The following is a 19,670-nucleotide window of genomic DNA, read 5'->3' as shown; positions in this document are numbered from 1 at the left end:
TACGATGGAAACCAGATATATTCACTCCAAATATCTTCAACTGCAGAAAGCAATTTTGAGTACCATTCTATTGTTTGTTGAAGAATGTCGAATTTGAAATTATTTTCCGTTGTGTCAAGATATGCCAGGTTTACTGAAGCAATGTGTCTTGCAGAAAATACCAATTCTATTTTTTTTTGATAGATACTATTTTTACTATTTTACTTGTTTCAGTCATTTGACTGTGGCCATGCTGGAACACCACCTTTAGTCGAGCAAATCGACACCAGGACTTATTCATTGTAAACCGAGTACTTATTCTATCAGTCGCTTTTGCCGAACCGCTAAGTTATGGTGACGTAAACACACCAGCATCGGTTGTCAAGCGATGTTGGGGGGGGGGGACAAACACAGACACAGATATACACAAACACAGACACATATATATACACACATACACACACACACATATATATACGACGGGCTTCTTTCAGTTTCCGTCTACCAAATCCACTCACAAGGCTTTGGTCGACCCGAGGCTATAGTAGGAGACACTTGCGCAGGGTGCCACGCAGTGGGACTGAACCCGGAACTGCGAGGTTCGCAAACAAGCTACGTACCACACAGCCACTCCTACGCCTATGATATTAAACATCATTCCTTGAATAACCATAAAATTTAATTTCACAATTAAAAGGTTGAAAAGATCCACATAAATCATTTAGCTAAGCTCCCTTACTCTAGCCTTCTCTCTCTCTCTCTCCCAGTTAAAGCAATTTCACATCTTTTAAATACACACACACACAATGTAGAACATATTGCAGCAATACTCCAGCATGGGCAAAAAATACAACCATTTATTAATTCTGTTTTTTTTTTTTTAAATTAAACATACAAACTAACTATAAAACATTAGGGAGTCAAATCTCTGTCCGCCATCCCTCTTTTCTTTACTACTTCATCACAGATGAAATTATTTCACAAACTACATCTCTGATACAAATACACTAATTAACAAATAATGCAATATCTAATTATACACACACATACACAATGTATATAATAAATAACTAGATAAAATATGTAACATGTACATTATATATCTATATATACAGTATATAACATATAAACATTATATATATAACATACACATCATATATATATATTTCTTTACTACCCACAAGGGGCTAAACATAGAGGAGACAAACAAGGACAGACAAACGGATTAAGTCGATTACATCGACTCCAGTGCGTAACTGGTACTTTATTTATCGACCCCGAGAGGATGAATGGCAAAGTCTACCTCGGTGGAATTTGAACTCAGAATGTAGACGAAATACTGCTAAGCACTTCGCCTGGCGCGCTAACATTTCTGCCAGCTCACCACCTACACATCATATATAGATAATGTATATAATATACATAACGTGTGTATATGTGTGTGTGTGTGTGTGTATTGATACTTACTCTGAGGTTGTGGTAACTCCACCAGTTGGTAAGTGGGTGTGTTTGAAGGCACTGTTGTTGGTGTCGTCACTCCCACTACGGACTGGTTGCTTATGAACCCATAGCCACCGTAATAGCTAGGCTGGTACCCTTGGTATGTAGAATAAGCATCTAAATTCTAGAAGAAAAAGACAACAATAATAATAAATCATAAAGAATGAAACAAGAAAAAAGTAAAATGGAATTGACAGAGATAGAATTCTGAACATTCAGAAAATGAAGAAAATTTTGAAGAGTTCAAACTAATAATTTTAATAAATAATAATAATAATAATAATTTGTTTCTTTACTACCCACAAGGGGCTAAACACAGAGGGGACAAACAAGGACAGACAAACGGATTAAGTCGATTACATCGACCCCAGTGCGTAACTGGTACTTAATTTATCGACTCCGAAAGGACGAAAGGGAAAGTCAACCTCGGCGGAATTTGAACTCAGAACGTAGCAGCAGACAAAATACCGCTAAGCAATTCGCCCGGCATGCTAACAATTCTGCCAGCTCGCCGCCCTAAATAATAATAATAATAATGATTTCAAATTTTGGCACAGTTTGGGGGGAGGGGTAAGTCAATTACATTGACCTCCGTGATCAACTAGTACTTATTTTATGACCCCCAAAAGGATGAAAGGCAAAATGAACCTGGACGGAATTTGAACTCAGAATGTAAAGACAGAAGAACTGGCGCTAAGCATTTTGCCAGGCATGCTAACCATTCTACCAGCTTGCCATCTTTATGATAACAACAACAGTAACAATAATAATAATAATAACAAAAAAATTCTTGGCTATTAAAGTTGTAGAAGTAGCCACATGTACTTCCACCAATGTCTTAATTAATAGCGACCTCTGCAACTTTAATGAGACCAAAGAGGGTCAAGTTGGCAGAGTGGTACTTTGTAGTTGACCATTGGCTCTATAGATGATGCCTGGAGCCAACCAAGACACTTCAACTACCAAAGTTGTTGTCTACCCAACTAGCTGTTAATGTCTTAAGTGCTATACCGCTCCTCTTTAGCAATGAGTTTCTTTGACAGACAAGCAAGCATACATGTGTTTATACTGTCATCCTCATCATTTAAATTCCATGTTCCATACTGGCGTTGGCTGGATGGTTTGGCAGGATTCATTAGTTTGAAGGACTGCATCATGTTATCAAACCACAACTCGCAGTTTAACCCTTTCATTACCAACCTGGCTGAAACCGCTTCTGGCTCTGAGTGCAAGTGTCTTGTTTCCATAAGTTTTGAATTAAAATCTTCCACCAAACCTTAGTCACAATTTCTGTTTCTAACACTAGCTGAATGATAAGTGATTTGTTATATTTAAAGTAATTGAAAGAAATACAGAGCATCTCAAAATAAATATAGTAACGAAAGGGTTAACCCAGTGATTCCCTAAGTGGGCAGTACTGCCCTCTGCCTCCCCTTGGGGACAGTGGAAAGATCCAGATTCTGCCAGCTCGCTACTTTAATAATAATAATAATAATAATGAAGTGCAAAAGATTGTGTTAACTGGTACATTACACGTATTGAGAAGAGCGTTGTTGATGTGAGAACTATCACTACCCATGTATTTTAATTTAACTTTATTTCAATAGAAAAAAAAAAAAAATGAACGAACTAGTGAGTTTAGTTTAATGGCCTACCAATGTATACTATGAGTTTCTTTGCTCTAGGAGTCGGGAAGACACTCGGCAAGAAATAGAAGCAAATTTGAAAGAAGAAAAACCCATAAACAATAATAATAATAATATAATAATAATAATAATGATAATAAACAACAATTTATATGAGTTATTTTTTCCTGTTTATACTGACCTGTTGTGAAGTATAGCCGAGTGCTGATGTTGGATTGGTGATACTGGATCCAGAGCCTAGAATTAAAAGACAAAGCAGATAAAATATTATAGAAATTTTCCAACACAGAACAAAAATGAGGTGTCTTGGAGAATGCAAGGTAACTTGCCAGTGAAGAAGAGGTGAGGAGGACAAAATAATGAAAATAACAATAATAAAAATAATCACAACAACAATGTATTAATAATAATAATCCTTTCTACACTAAGCATAAGGCCTGAAATTCTAAGGGAGTGGGGCTGTTGATTACACCGATCCCAAGTCCTCTGCTGGTACTTAAACAAGTGACCCCAAAAGATAGAAAGCAAAGCCAATCATTTTTTGCCTGGCATTCTTTTATTCTTTTACTTGTTTCAGTCATCTGACTGTGGCCAGTCTGGAGCACCACCTTTAGTCGAATAAATCAACCCCCAGGACTTATACTTTGTAAGCCTAGTACTTATTCTACCACTATCTTTTTGCTGAACTGCTAAGTGATGGGGGACATAAGCACACCAACATCGGTTGTCAAGCGATGGCATGTTAATAATTCTACCACCTTGCTACCATAATAATAATAATAACGATAATAATAATAATACTTAATTCTTTTATTGGCCACAAGGGCTGACAAAAATTAATTATAACATAAAGGGACAAAACAGGATGAAAGGTTACAAAGGGTTTTGTCCGTTTGTAAAAAAACGTGTAAAAACAGTGTAACAACGGAAAATTACCAATAGGGGGAGGCATTACGAAAGGTTCCTGGTGGAAAAACCCATAAAAGCCATGGGAGCCTGGTCAAAAGGGGGGTAGAGAGCTCCTTTCTCCTTTTGCAATACCTTTTTAAATTACAGGTGTATCCTCAGAATGGCTCTTTCCATACTGGCCATTCTTGCGACATTTATCCACCTTTCACTAAACTTGCAATACCTCTTTCTATCAAAAGCCACAAGGCCTAAAATTTGGGGGAGGTGGTCAGGTGATTACATCGAGCTCAGTACGTAACTGGTACTATCACTGGGTCAGGGCTACAGTGGAAGATACTTTGCCTAATATGGGACTGACCAAATGAATCGAAAACAAACTTCTTGCTACACAGCTACGCCAGAAGAATAAATAACATTTATCTGGGTTTAATATTAGTCTTAACAAAACTAGGGACCTAGTTATGGGATAGAGGGAGTAATGAACGGTTTCTTGCTACACAGCTACACCAGAAGAATAAATAACATTATTCCCAAGTTGACTAATGGAAATTTATCTGGGGTTTAATATTAGTCTCAACAAAACTAGGGACCTAGTTATGGGATAGAGGGAGTAATGAACGGTAGAAGTAGATTGGCCAATGTTCCAGGGCACACAGCATCTTTTAGGTTGTGTGGACTGCCTTCTTATAGGGACGTAAACAGAGACATAAGAGGAGATACCGTTGTTATTGGACACAGGGGATTCATTCTTCCAGCCTCTCTGTTAATACGCGTGTGTGATTGTGTGTGTGTGTGTTTGCATTCGCTGCTGCCAATCCTGTTCCCTAGTTCCCTTATGCAGCAGCTCTCCCTAACGCTGCTGAACACCCAGATTGTCTTCTTTCTCTTGATTTGTTGCAGTGTTGTGGAGCTCACTCACAGATTATTGGACAAAGTCTGAGGAAGGAAAAGGAAAGACAGAGGGAAGAACAGAGGAATGAGAGACAGACAGATAGAAAGAAGATGGGAGAAACGAGAGAGAAAAAGAGAGCTGGACTAAGTCAGAGGAAGAAAAGGAAAGACAGAGGGAAGAACGAGAATGAGAGAGAGAGAGAGAGACACAGATAGAAAGAAGATAGGAGTAAGGAGAGAGAGAGAAAAAGAGAGAGCACTGCTAGTTTTCTGAGGCACAAAGGAACAAGCTCTCTTTCTTTTCTCCAAACCCAGCCAGTCATGCCAGAGAGATAGAGAGAGAGAGAGAGAAAGAGGGAACCGGGGGGGGGGGGAGAAAAAGAAAGGACTGTGATTTATGGATGTCTAGAGAAGATATTTCACACACAGACAGACAGACAGAGACAGGACTTTAAAACATCCCAATAAACAGTAAAGGAGGGGAGAAAAAGAAGGGGCTGGCTGGCTGCCTTCTTTTGTGTTGTCTTACTTAAATGGTGGCAAAAGGGACCGGGGTGGGGTGGGGGGGGGGAATGGGAGAGAAGAAAGGGGGGAAAAGAAAGCAGCAGAAAGAATGAAGGTAAAAAAATAAAGACTTATAAATCAGTTGGATATTGTGGTGGTTGGTGGGGGGGGGGTAAGAATGGGACATCTTCATGAACACACAGAGGAGAGGGAGGAGGAGATGAATATGAAAGAGAGAGAGAGAAGAGAATGCAGTGGAGAAGAAGAAGAATAATGATGTATGAAGACAATACAAGCCATGAGAGAGACAGACAGACATTTGTGTATGTGCATGTATGTGTCTATATCTACACTAGCATATCTATCTATATATGTATGTATGTATGTATTATATATATATATATATATATATATATATATATATATATATATATATAATATATATATATAATATATATATATATGTATGTATGATGTATATACAATATATGTGTGTGTATGCACATAATAACATATACATATATACATGGGAGACAGTGTGTGTGTGTACACACATATATATATATATATACACCATATATATATATATATATATACATACATATATAGATGTATGTATATGTATGTGTGTGTGTATATATATATATATTATATATATATGTATGTATATCTATGTGTGTGTGTACACACACACACTGTCTCCCATGTATATATGTATATGTATGTATGTATGTATGTGCATACACACACAAGGGAAACAAACAGAATTAGAGAGAGAGAGAGTGAAGGATTTGGAAAGATAACTTCTGTATGTGAAAACATTTTATCTAGTCTTGCAGAGTAACATGATTATGAGAGAGGGGAGGAGAGAGAGATGACGAGGAGGACGAAAGAGATAGAGAAAGAGAGAGAGAGAGGGAGATGACGATGATGAGGAAGAGAGAACAGGTGTTCCAGTAGCCACAGTTCACTGAAAACCATCCACTGGAAACTTAAAAACTCCTCCACTCCATAATGCCAATGGTACTGTGTTGATGGATGATGTTAGAAACACTAACAACAGCTGCCACTGTTATCACCTTCTTGAAGGTACTAACGAGGTCCGAGTGGACACCAAGGACTACTAACCCAAGCCTCGTTAGCAAAACTGGATGAATGGAAATAATGTGGATGGAAACCCTCTTGGATGGATTTTTATCGACATTTCCAAGATCCACCCTCATCACTCACATTGACCTTGTCACCGATTCAGTCCAAGGATTACTTTAACACAATACATGTGTCTGTGGAGTACTCGGCCATTTAAGTGTGCATTGAATTAACAGGAATTGTTACTTTTTATTAAAACTGATGCCAGTTAAAGATGTGATTAAGGCCATTGCAATTAAGAAGCTTGCCTTTGCAACTACAGCCTTAGGCTGACCAAGACTTGGTATGAGAGAAATTGATAAATGGAAACTGGGTGAAAGCCCATTACATATACATCCATATATATATATATATCACGTCACCGACCAGGACATCAGATGTTGGTACACATCGCTGGTCACAATGTGCTTCGCATTGTTTTAGCCTTCAAATGACACCGCCCCGCTGGCTAAGCAAGTAGGCCAACAGAAGAAAGAGTGAGAGAAAGTTGTGGTGAAAGAATACAGCAGGGATCACCATCACCCTCTATCAGAGCCTTGTGGAGCTTTAGGTGTTTTCGCTCAATAAACACTCACAACGCCCGGTCTGGGAATTGAAACTGCGAATTCACTGCCTTAACCACTGAGCCATTGCACCTCCACCCACCCACCCACATTATATATATATATAAATATATATAAAACCACTTTTTACCTAAGGAGTCCTTTGTTCCCCATTTTATTTGGATAGACCCTCATAGCCATACAATGTTTCAAGCAAATCCTATTATATGTGGTGGTGGGGTTGGGGAGGTTCAAAGATTCCTGGCTTTAAGGGTTTCATGAAAAGCCTAGTTGGAGGCCCAAACTTCCAAGTTCTTTTACAGGGCTTAGAAAAACTGAAGGACCACTGAAATAAGTGTGTGAATCTGAGAGGGGAATACGTTCAATAAAATCATAATTAACTGATCCTCCCATATTTTCTTTTACCCAAAGCCAGGAACTTTTCATCACCCCCTTGTGTGTGTGTGTGTGTGTGTGCATACACACATATACCTATTAAAGGGGTGCTGAGAAGTTCCTGGCTTTAAGAGTATCATGAAAGGGCCTGGTTGGAGGCCCAATCTTCTGAGTTCTCTTACAGGGCTTACAAAAACTGAAACCAGAAACTTTTCAGTAGCCCTTGTATTTTTACAATTAAATATTATCAGGAATATAGTTAAAATATTTTGGGTATTGTACAAAAGTATGTACAACTAAATTATTGCACATAAATTTTAACAACAAAATCTTATGCGGACTCCCTAAGGGCCATACGAACCCTGGTTGAGAACTACTAATCAAATGCATGTATATAGATATTTCAGTTTGATTGAGATATACATCTAGCATTTGAAATTTTTTATATATAGCAAATTTTCTCACTCTTCTGTTGTTACATATATATATATATATATCTTGCATGGCACCGTGGGCAAGTGTCCTCTATAGCCTTGGGCTGACCAAAGACTTGTGAGTGAGTTTGGTAGACAGAAACTGAAACAAGCCCATCATATATATATATAGCACCAGGTGGTGCTATTAAGTTAGACATGGCCTGAGCCAATAATGACCGAAACCTATCAAAGTATCAAAGTATATATATATATATATATATATAAATTTATATAAATAAGGATAAGATTGTTAATTTAAAATAAAATAACGATTTTGTCAAGTGGGCAGCATGGAAAAAATAAACTTCAAAGGTAATAATTATTAAAATTATATTAAAATTTTTTACTAGCATCTTGTCTCTCTTTGTTTTCTCGGCGTGTTTGCGATATGGACAATTAAGGTGGTTTTAGAGACAGATCATGGCTGCTATTTTCAGCATGATGGTATCTCGTAGATACCCTAATTTATAATTATATATATATATGTTTGTGTGTCTGTTTGTCCCCTGTAGCTTAGAGGTCTGGCAAATGAGACTGATAGAATAAGTATTAGGCTTGCAATGAAAAAGTCATGGGGTCGGTTTGTTTGACTAAAGGCGGTGCCCCAGTATGGCCACAGTCAAATGACTGAAACAAGTGAAAGAATAAAAAGAAAGAACACTATATATATATATTTATTTTATAGAAGGAACTTCTACAGGACTAGAACTGTTTCATTCAAATGAAATCTTCATATATATATATATATATATATATATACACGTGTGTGTGTGTGTGTGTGTGTGTGTATATATATATATATATATATTATATATATATATATATATATATATATACACATATATATATATATACACACATACAGGCACATGTACATTGGCATAGAGTTTTATATGGCTTACATTTGTCCTAACAATTAACTGAAGGAGATGAAACTAAATGACTGGCAGTGTTGGTGGTGGTGGTCGTGGGGTGAATGGCGGAGCTGAAAAAACACAAGAGGCAATTCTACCATACTGAGTTGACAAATCTCATAAACATTTAGAAAATATATAGCTTGTTTGCAATTAGGAACACACATGTCTACAGACATACAGATAATTGTACACACACACACACCCATGTGTATGCATATATACAAATAAATGTGTGTGTGTGTGTCTATGTATATATAAGTAAATATATATTCATACATATGTACACATATTTATATATGTATACACATGTATGCATATATACAATAAAAATGTGTGTGTGTATATGTATAAATATATATTCATATATATGTACACATATTTATATATGTGTACACATATATAAATATATACACACACACCTAAAAATATATACACATATATAACTATATATATATAGATATAAAAATATATGCAAATATATCTTTATACATACATATATGTATATACACACATATATATACAAACATACACATACATATTTAGCAAGAATGAGAGATAGATAGATAGAGGGAGAGAGAGAGAGAGGGAGAGAGAGAGAGAGAGAGAAGCGAGCGTGTGTGCACACAGTTGTGCATAGACACAATAGAGGCACACCCACAAAAGCAGAGAGAGAGAGAGAATGATGTCCGCCCTATCCTGCTGTTGGCTGACATGATGCCGAAATTAAAGCAAACACAAGCTACATCCTACATCCTTTACGAATAGGGAATCATTTAAGAAGCCCAAAGATTAATGAAAGAGGAACTCCTTTGACACGATGAGGGCCTGAGAGCAATTTTGGTGGAATCTAATTTTCTCTAATGAATACGAACAGCAAAAAACATACTCTTACTTGTTTCCTTGCTGGAGCACTGCCTTTAATCGAGCAACTCGACCCCAGGACTTATTCTTTTGTAAGCCCAGTACTTATTCTATCGGTTCTCTTTTGCCGAACCGCTAAGTAACGGAAACATAAACACACCAGCATCGGTTGTCAAGCAATGCTAGGGGGAACAAACACATACACGTATATATAATATATATATATATCTATATACACATATATTACATATATATGACGGGCTTCTTTCAGTTTCCGTCTACCAAATCCACTCACAAGGCTTAGGTCGGCCCGAGGCTATAGCAGAAGACACTTGCCCAAAGTGCCACGCAGTGGGACTGAACCCGGAACCATGTAGTTGGTAAACAAGCTACTTACCACACAGCCACTCCTGCACCTATATATATACATATATAATTGCTTTATTTAAAAGCAGCAGAAATATAACAAAAGCTGTTACTCGGAGTTTCACGTTTTTTTTAAAAACAAAACTGTCCAATGAACGGGAACATGAAACTCCGAGTAACAGCTTCTGTTATATTGCTGCTGCTTTTAAATAAAGCATATTACTCTACCTCTGGTATTTGAGTACTCTTTTTCCACCTTGTTTCACATTTATGTGCTTACTCCAGTATATATATATAATTGAACGGATCTACATGCTTGTATGTTTGTGTGTGTTGTTTATGTAATTTTAGGCTGAGGTTTCCATTGTCTTTTACTTGTGTCTGTAATTGGACTGTGGCCATCCATGCTGGATGGATGGTTGGGTTGGTGGGGGAGGCACTGCTTTGAAGGGTTTAGTCCACAAGTTGACGCCCCACCTCACCAATGTTTTGTGTTTGGGGGTACATAATTCAGTACTTATACTATTGCTTTCCTTTGCTAAACTGTGAAGTTACAGGGATGGGAACAAAGGAATGCCAGTTGTCAGATGATGGTGAGAAGGCAAACACACATATCTATATATACAGTTCTCTCTCTCATATATATATATATATATATATACACACACACACACACATACAGATGCAAGAGTGGCTGTGTGGTAAGTAGCTTCCTTACCAACCATATGGTTCCAGGTTTGGGCAAGTGTCTTCTGCTATAGCCTTAGGCCAACCAAAACCATTTGAGTGGATCTGGTAGATGAAAACTGAAAGAAGCCCATCGTATACATGTATATGTATATATGTGTGTGTGCTTGTGTGTCTGTGTTTGTCACCCACAAACATCGCTCGACAACCGATTACCAAAAAAAAAAAAAAAATGAAAAAGCCAGCACATTGGAGAATGTAGTGGGCCTAGAACTACAAAAAAAAAACCCCCTAAAAAGAACCACCCCACCAAATATAAGATGGGTATAAGCTGAAAGGCAACTGATTATAAGGGCTAACATGGGGGAGGGTCTAAAACCCAACTAAGGTACTAATAAGCCAAATAATGGGACAAATTCTTGGGCAACAGTTGTATATAGATGTTGTTTTTGTTCAGTTCCTTGACCCCTCCTTGCCACATGAAGGAGTCGGGGGGGGGTTGTGGAGGAGGAGACAGCACCCCCTCCCGCCCGCCCCATCTCATCTAATACACTGTTTGATAACAGGGTCCTTAAGATAACCCACTTTCTTTCTACATTGTTAAGTCAGAGTCCTTTCCTTTCTCGCCATTAAAGTTCTCATTGTATAGATTGCACTGTGTTGGGAGGAGGAGGAGGAAGAGGGTGGGAGGAAAGCGGGAGCTGAGAGGGGAGAGGGGGAGATTTGGTGAAAGTAATGCCAGGCATGATGGTGGTGGTGGTGGTGGTGGTGGCGGCGGCAGAGGTGGCCTTAAACCTCTGAAGAAAAGTTACTTAAAGTAATTAAGTGTGCCACTTACAGGGGGTAAGTAAAAGAAAAATACTGCTTCAGTGCTGTTATTAAATTGGATCATAGAAGTCTATTTAATATAAGAGAGAGAGAGAGAGAGGAGAGAGAGAGAGATAGGGAGAAAGATGGAGAAAAACAGAGTGTTTCTTTCCCACCATCCTTTCAACACAGTTAAATTACATACAAGCATACGGGGCCTAGTGGTTAAGGGCATTGCAGTCATAATCGCAACGTTGCGGTTTCGATACTCATGGAAGCACTCCGTCGGTTACGACGACGAGGGTTCCGGTTGATCTGAATCAATGGAACAGCCTGCTCGTGAAATTAACGTGTAAGTGGCTGAGCACTCCACAGACACGTGTACCCTTAACGTAGTTCACGGGGATATTCAGCGTGACACAGAGAGTGAGTGACAAGGCCGGCCCCTTGAAATACAGGTACAACAGAAACAGGAAGTAAGAGTGAGAGAAAGTTGTGGTGAAAGAGTACAGCAGGGATCACCACCATCCCCTGCCGGAGCCTCGTGGAGCTTTAGGTGTTTTCGCTCAATAAACACTCACAACGCCCGGTCTGGGAATCGAAACCGCGATCCTATGACCGCGAGTCTGCTGCCCTAACCACTGGGCCATTGCGCCTCCACTTTCGATACTCAAGGCTGGCGGTGAAATGGGTTCTTGAGAAAAACACTTCGCTTCATGCTGCACCATCCAGTGTACTCAGCCAGCAGTAAGCAGGTCACAATCATCATCGTCGTCGTTAAGGTGAGTTGGCAGAATCGTTAGCGTGTTGGGGGAAAAAAATGCTTAGTGACATTTCGTCTGTCACTAACTACATTCTGAGTTCAAATTCTGCCGAGATCAACTTTGCCTCTTATTCTTTCGGGGTGGGTCAATGAAATAAGTACCAGTCAAATACTGGAGAAAGAGGAGGGGAAAGGGGGTGGTCGATGTAATTGACTATCCACCCCTCTCCTGCAAACTTTCAGGCCTTGTGCATCTATCTAGTAGAAAGGTGGCGAGCTGGCAGAAACGTTAGCACGCTGGGCGAAATGCTTAACAGTATTTTGTCTGCCGCTATGTTCTGAGTTCAAATTCCGCCGAGGTCGACTTTGCCTTTCATCCTTTCGGGGTCAATTAAATAAGTACCAGTCAATATAATCGACTTAATCTGTTTGTTTGTCACCTCTGTGTGTAGCCCCTTCTGGGCAGTAAAGAAATAAGAAAGAATTGTGATTAACATTATCATCATCATCAAATTCACTGCCTGGTAATAATTATGATGATTACTATCACCATCATCACCATTAATATTATTAAGGTGGTGGGCTGGCAGAATCGTTAGCATGCCAGGCAAAATGGCATTTCGTCTGTCTTTACATTTTGAGTTCAAATTTTGCCGTGGTGGAATTTGCCTTTCATCCTTTTGGGTTCAATAAATAAAGTACCAGTGAAACGGGGGGGTCGGTGGATGTAATCGACTAGTCCCCCTCCCCTAAAATTTCAGGCCTTGTGGCTATAGCAAAAATTATTATTATTATAATTATAATTATTATTAATGTGGCGAGCTGGCAGAATCGTTAGCATACCGGGCAAAATGCTAAGCAGTATTTTGTCCATCTCTATGTTCGGAATGCAAATTCCGTCGAGGTCAACTTAGCCTTTCATCCTTTTAGGGGCGACAAAATAAGTACCAGTTGATGTAATCGACTTGTCCCCCTCCCCTCAAATTTCAGGCCTTATGCCTATAGTAGAAAGGATTATTATGAGGTCAACTTTGCCTTTCATCCTTTTAGGGGCGACAAAATAAGTACCAGTAGATGTAATCGACTTGTCCCCCTCCCCTCAAATTTCAGGCCTTATGCCTATAGTAGAAAGGATTATTATGAGGTCAACTTTGCCTTTCATCCTTTTAGGGGCGACAAAATAAGTACCAGTAGATGTAATCGACTTGTCCCCCTCCCCTCAAATTTCAGGCCTTATGCCTATAGTAGAAAGGATTATTATGAGGTCAACTTTGCCTTTCATCCTTTTAGGGGCGACAAAATAAGTACCAGTTGATGTAATTGACTAGTCTCCCTCCCCTCAAATTTCAGGCCTTATGCCTATAGTAGAAAGGATTATTATGAGGTCAACTTTGCCTTTCATCCTTTTAGGGGCGACAAAATAAGTACCAGTAGATGTAATCGACTTGTCCCCCTCCCCTCAAATTTCAGGCCTTATGCCTATAGTAGAAAGGATTATTATGAGGTCAACTTTGCCTTTCATCCTTTTAGGGGCGACAAAATAAGTACCAGTAGATGTAATCGACTTGTCCCCCTCCCCTCAAATTTCAGGCCTTATGCCTATAGTAGAAAGGATTATTATGAGGTCAACTTTGCCTTTCATCCTTTTAGGGGCGACAAAATAAGTACCAGTAGATGTAATCGACTTGTCCCCCTCCCCTCAAATTTCAGGCCTTAGGCCTATAGTAGAAAGGATTATTATGAGGTCAACTTTGCCTTTCATCCTTTTAGGGGCGACAAAATAAGAACCAGTTGATGTAAATGACTTGTCCCCTCCCCTCAAATTTCAGGCCTTATGCCTATAGTAGAAAGGATTATTATGAGGTCAACTTTGCCTTTCATCCTTTTAGGGGCGACAAAATAAGTACCAGTTGATGTAATTGACTAGTCTCCCTCCCCTCAAATTTCAGGCCTTATGCCTATAGTAGAAAAGATTATTATGAGGTCAACTTTGCCTTTCATCCTTTTAGGGGCGACAAAATAAGTACCAGTAGATGTAATCGACTTGTCCCCCTCCCCTCAAATTTCAGGCCTTATGCCTATAGTAGAAAGGATTATTATGAGGTCAACTTTGCCTTTCATCCTTTTAGGGGCAACAAAATAAGTACCAGTAGATGTAATCGACTTGTCCCCCTCCCCTCAAATTTCAGGCCTTATGCCTATAGTAGAGAAGGATTATTATGAGGTCACTTTGCCTTTCATCCTTTTAGGGGCGACAAAATAAGTACCAGTAGATGTAATCGACTTGTCCCCCTCCCCTCAAATTTCAGGCCTTATGCCTATAGTAGAAAGGATTATTATGAGGTCAACTTTGCCTTTCATCCTTTTAGGGGCGACAAAATAAGAACCAGTTGATGTAAATGACTTGTCCCCTCCCCTCAAATTTCAGGCCTTATGCCTATAGTAGAAAGGATTATTATGAGGTCAACTTTGCCTTTCATCCTTTTAGGGGCGACAAAATAAGTACCAGTTGATGTAATTGACTAGTCTCCCTCCCCTCAAATTTCAGGCCTTATGCCTATAGTAGAAAGGATTATTATGAGGTCAACTTTGCCTTTCATCCTTTTAGGGGCGACAAAATAAGTACCAGTAGATGTAATCGACTTGTCCCCCCCCCTCAAATTTCAGGCCTTATGCCTATAGTAGAAAGGATTATTATGAGGTCAACTTTGCCTTTCATCCTTTTAGGGGCGACAAAATAAGTACCAGTAGATGTAATCGACTTGTCCCCCTCCCCTCAAATTTCAGGCCTTATGCCTATAGTAGAAAGGATTATTATGAGGTCAACTTTGCCTTTCATCCTTTTAGGGGCGACAAAATAAGTACCAGTAGATGTAATCGACTTGTCCCCCCCCCTCAAATTTCAGGCCTTATGCCTAGTAGAAAGGATTATTATGAGGTCAACTTTGCCTTTCATCCTTTTAGGGGCGACAAAATAAGTACCAGTAGATGTAATCGACTTGTCCCCTCCCCTCAAATTTCAGGCTTATGCCTATAGTAGAAAGGATTATTATGAGGTCAACTTTGCCTTTCATCCTTTTAGGGGCGACAAAATAAGTACCAGTAGATTAATGAATCGACTTGTCCCCCTCCCCTCAAATTTCAGGCCTTATGCCTGTAGTAGAAAGGATTATTATGAGGTCAACTTTGCCTTTCATCCTTTTAGGGGCGACAAAATAAGTACCAGTAGATGTAATCGACTTGTCCCCCCCCCTCAAATTTCAGGCCTTATGCCTATAGTAGAAAGGATTATTATGAGGTCCACTTTGCCTTTCATCCTTTTAGGGGCGACAAAATAAGAACCAGTTGATGTAAATGACTTGTCCCCTCCCCTCAAATTTCAGGCCTTATGCCTATAGTAGAAAGGATTATTATGAGGTCAACTTTGCCTTTCATCCTTGGGGCGACAAAATAAGAACCAGTTGATGTAATCGACTTGTCCCCCTCCCCTCAAATTTCAGGCCTTATGCCTATAGTAGAAAGGATTATTATGAGGTCAACTTTGCCTTTCATCCTTTTAGGGGCGACAAAATAAGAACCAGTTGATGTAAATGACTTGTCCCCTCCCCTCAAATTTCAGGCCTTATGCCTATAGTAGAAAGGATTATTATGAGGTCAACTTTGCCTTTCATCCTTTTAGGGGCGACAAAATAAGTACCAGTTGATGTAATCGACTTGTCCCCCTCCCCTCAAATTTCAGGCCTTATGCCTATAGTAGAAAGGATTATTATGAGGTCAACTTTGCCTTTCATCCTTTTAGGGGCGACAAAATAAGTACCAGTAGATGTAATCGACTTGTCCCCTCCCCTCAAATTTCAGGCCTTATGCCTATAGTAGAAAGGATTATTATGAGGTCAACTTTGCCTTTCATCCTTTTAGGGGCGACAAAATAAGTACCAGTAGATGTAATCGACTTGTCCCCCTCCCCTCAAATTTCAGGCCTTATGCCTATAGTAGAAAGGATTATTATACGGTTATATTTCTATTGAATGCAGGGCAACATCTTGTTCTGCTTTTAGGTTCTTCTATTGTATTGAGAAGAAGACTTTACCGTAACGTGTGTGCATGTATGTGTGTGCTTGCATATGTGAGCGCGTGTGTGCGTGCAATTATTTGGCTAAAATCTAGTTCAACTAAGAATCAAAAACGACAGAAAAAAAAAAAGAAAAAGAAAAAAAGAATGGATAGCTGCGACAATGTCGGTCACCCCCCCCCCCTCCTGCCCCTACCATAATTAACAGTAAAACCATCAACAAACTCGGTGGACATCGTCCCCACTCCCAGCACCGCCACCACCACCACTGCCAAAGTACTGTTTCAAGTGCTGTAGAAACCAAAATGAAGGAAGGAGTGGTAGATGGAATGGCAACATGTGACAGCTTCTCCGATGACCACCGCCACCACCAGCGCGTCTACTGTTACACAACCACTTACAGAACACAACAATGACCAAATACCATTAATGGTACTACACACATACATACACACCAAACAGCACTTCTTTAGACAAACACGAGGTCAGAAATTAGGAAAGCCTGTAGACCAGGCAGAGACAACCTTTTCTGAGAAGCAGGCTGTATGAGACAAGGCCCCATCATCAGACAGGCCACACTCTTTACTCTTTTACTTGTTTCAAGTCATTTGACTGCGGCCATGCTGGAGCACCACCTTTAATCAAGCAAATCGACCCCGGGACTTATTCTTTTGTAAGCCCAGTACTTATTCTATGAGACTCTTTTGCCGAACCGCTAAGTAACGGGGACATAAACACACCAGCATCGGTTGTCAAGCAATGCTAGGGGGACAAACACAGACACACAAACGCATATATATATATACATATATACGACAGGCTTCTTTCAGTTTCCGTCTACCAAATCCACTCACAAGGCTTTGGTCGGCCCGAGGCTATAGTAGAAGACACTTGCCCAAGGTGTCACGCAGTGGGACTGAACCCAAAACCATGTGGTTGGTAAACAAGCTACTTACCACACAGCCACTCCTGCACCTAATACAAAAAAATTGAGGAAATTTTTTCTTTGGGTGTGTCACTGAGAAAGTCTCAAGGACTGCAGCCTGCCCACACTCAGCCTAGGGTATCTTTGACTGAATTAACCCCAGTGCATGACTGGTATTTATTTTTATCACTCGCAGCAAATTGAATGATAAACCTGACTCAAGTGCAGGGGTCTCCGAAGTGGTCGACAGGACTATTCAAGAGGTCGATAAATGTCTGAAAACCGCACATCTACTTATTACTCTTTTACTTGTTTCAGTCATTTTGACTGCGGCCATGCTGGAGCACCGCCTTTAGTTGAGCAAATCGACCCCGGGACTTATTCTTTGTAAGCCCAGCACTTATTCTATTGGCCCCTTTTGCCGAACCGCTAAGTGACGGGGACGTAAACACACCAGCATCGGTTGTCGAGCAATGTTAGAGGGACAAACACAGACACACAAACATACACACACACACACACATATATATATATATCACGTGACCGACCATACCATCAGATGTTGTTACACATCGCTGGTCACAATGCGTTCGCATTATTTTAGCCTTTGAATGACGCCACCCCGCTGGCTAAGCGAGCAGGCCAACAGAAGAAAGAGTGGGAGAAAGAGTGGTGAAAGAGTACAGCAGGGATCACCACCCCCTGCCGGAGCCTTGTGGAGCTTTTAGGTGTTTTCGCTCAATAAACACTCACAACGCCCGGCCTGGGAATCGAAACCGCGGTCCTCCGTCTGCGAGTCCGCTGCCCTAACCACTGGGCCATTGCGTTATCTCCCCAACTTTCCTTCTCATGTTTGACCCTTCTGTCCGGCACTAACCGCCATGATAGATCGCTAACCACTACACACATTTTTTCTCTCCTTGTTTATTTTTCTGTATCCCTTTCTTGTAGAAGAGCATCAGCTCAAAACGTAAAAGACTTTTTCTATTCCTGAGCATTATACTAATACATCTGTTTGTTTTGTACACCACCTGTCTTCGTCTTTTGTTTTTTTTCTTAAACTCTCCCTATCTATATATATTATATATATATATATATATATATATATATGTATGTTTAGATATTAATGTTTGTATAATAAAAACAATTTTACATTAAATTGGAGGGTAAATTTATTATTCTTTAACAAGAATAGTGTTGATAGTGACTTTGAACTTTTGGCTAGCTAGGACATCATCAGAATGTCAGTCAGACGATGATTAAGCCGGCCAAAACTTCGGAGTCACTGTCAAAAACTATTCTCGTTAAAAGAGTAATGAACACATGTAGATGGATGCAGATATGTATATTATATTTAACAGCAACTACACCTCCGTTAGAACGAAATGAAATGAAATGCAAGGAAACCAAAAAAAAACAAAATGAAAAAGAAATACATAAACAACAATAAAAAAAGAAAATGGTGGCTCATTATAATAAGAGATGAAAAGACTGTGAAAAAGAAAAACAAAAAAAGTAGACAACTGTTAAAGCAAAAAAAAAAAACAATTTAAGATACATTTGAATAAATATAAACAAAGAATTTCAAAAAATGGATAAAATAGTTGACATGTAATCTCCATACTTTCTCTGTATACACACATACATGATGGCTGTGTAGTTAAGAAGTATACTTAGCAACCACAGCTCTGGTTTAACCCGAAACTATGGCACTTTGGGCAAATGTCTTCTACTACTGAGCCATTGGCCATTAATTGGCAAATCATAGTTCTGAGTTAATCCCAAACCGTGGCACATTGAACAAGTGTTCTCTGCTTATAGCCCTGGGCTGACTGGTATCTTGCCAGTGAAATCTGACGCAGGGAAACAGTATGGAAGTTCAGACATGACAGTGTAGTTAAAGAGTGGCTGAAACCAACGACATACGCAAGTTGAAGTATGCCTGTATTTAGGCACAGGAGTGGCTGTGTGGTAAGTAGCTTGCTTACCAACCACATGGTGTCAGGTTCAGTTCTACCATGTGACACCTTGGGCAAGTGTCTTCTATTAAGCCTCAGGCTGACCAAAGCTTTGCAAGGGGATTTGGTAGCTGGAAACTGAAAGAAGCCTGTCATATATATATATATATATATATATATAATATACGTATATATTTGTCCCCCCACCATCACTTGCAACCAATGCTGGCATGTTTACGTTCCCGTAACATAGCAGTTCAGCAAAAGAGACTGACAGAATAAGTACTAGGCTTGAAAAATAATAAGTTCTGGGGCTGGTGCT

The 19,670-nt window shown here is 39.5% G+C and overlaps 1 protein-coding gene across 8 annotated transcripts in view; it reads right to left on the bottom strand.

Moving 5' to 3' along the window:
* Positions 1-19,670, bottom strand: part of LOC115223373 (eyes absent homolog 1) — a 441,365-nt gene that overhangs the window by 76,200 nt on the left and 345,495 nt on the right. For all 8 annotated transcript variants that reach the window (XM_036512562.1, XM_036512564.1, XM_029793869.2 and 5 more), the window contains 2 exons: positions 3,307-3,362; positions 1,447-1,603 (listed from right to left, as the gene is read on the bottom strand). In XM_036512562.1, coding sequence (XP_036368455.1) covers positions 1,447-1,603; positions 3,307-3,362 — 213 coding nt within the window. The remainder of the gene's footprint in view (positions 1-1,446; positions 1,604-3,306; positions 3,363-19,670) is intronic.

Source organism: Octopus sinensis, linkage group LG23, assembly GCF_006345805.1.
Source record: "Octopus sinensis linkage group LG23, ASM634580v1, whole genome shotgun sequence".
NCBI classification, from domain to species: domain Eukaryota; kingdom Metazoa; phylum Mollusca; class Cephalopoda; order Octopoda; family Octopodidae; genus Octopus; species Octopus sinensis.
The sequence above is the reverse complement of the archived record's forward strand: the minus strand, read 5'-3'. Positions and strand labels throughout refer to the sequence as shown.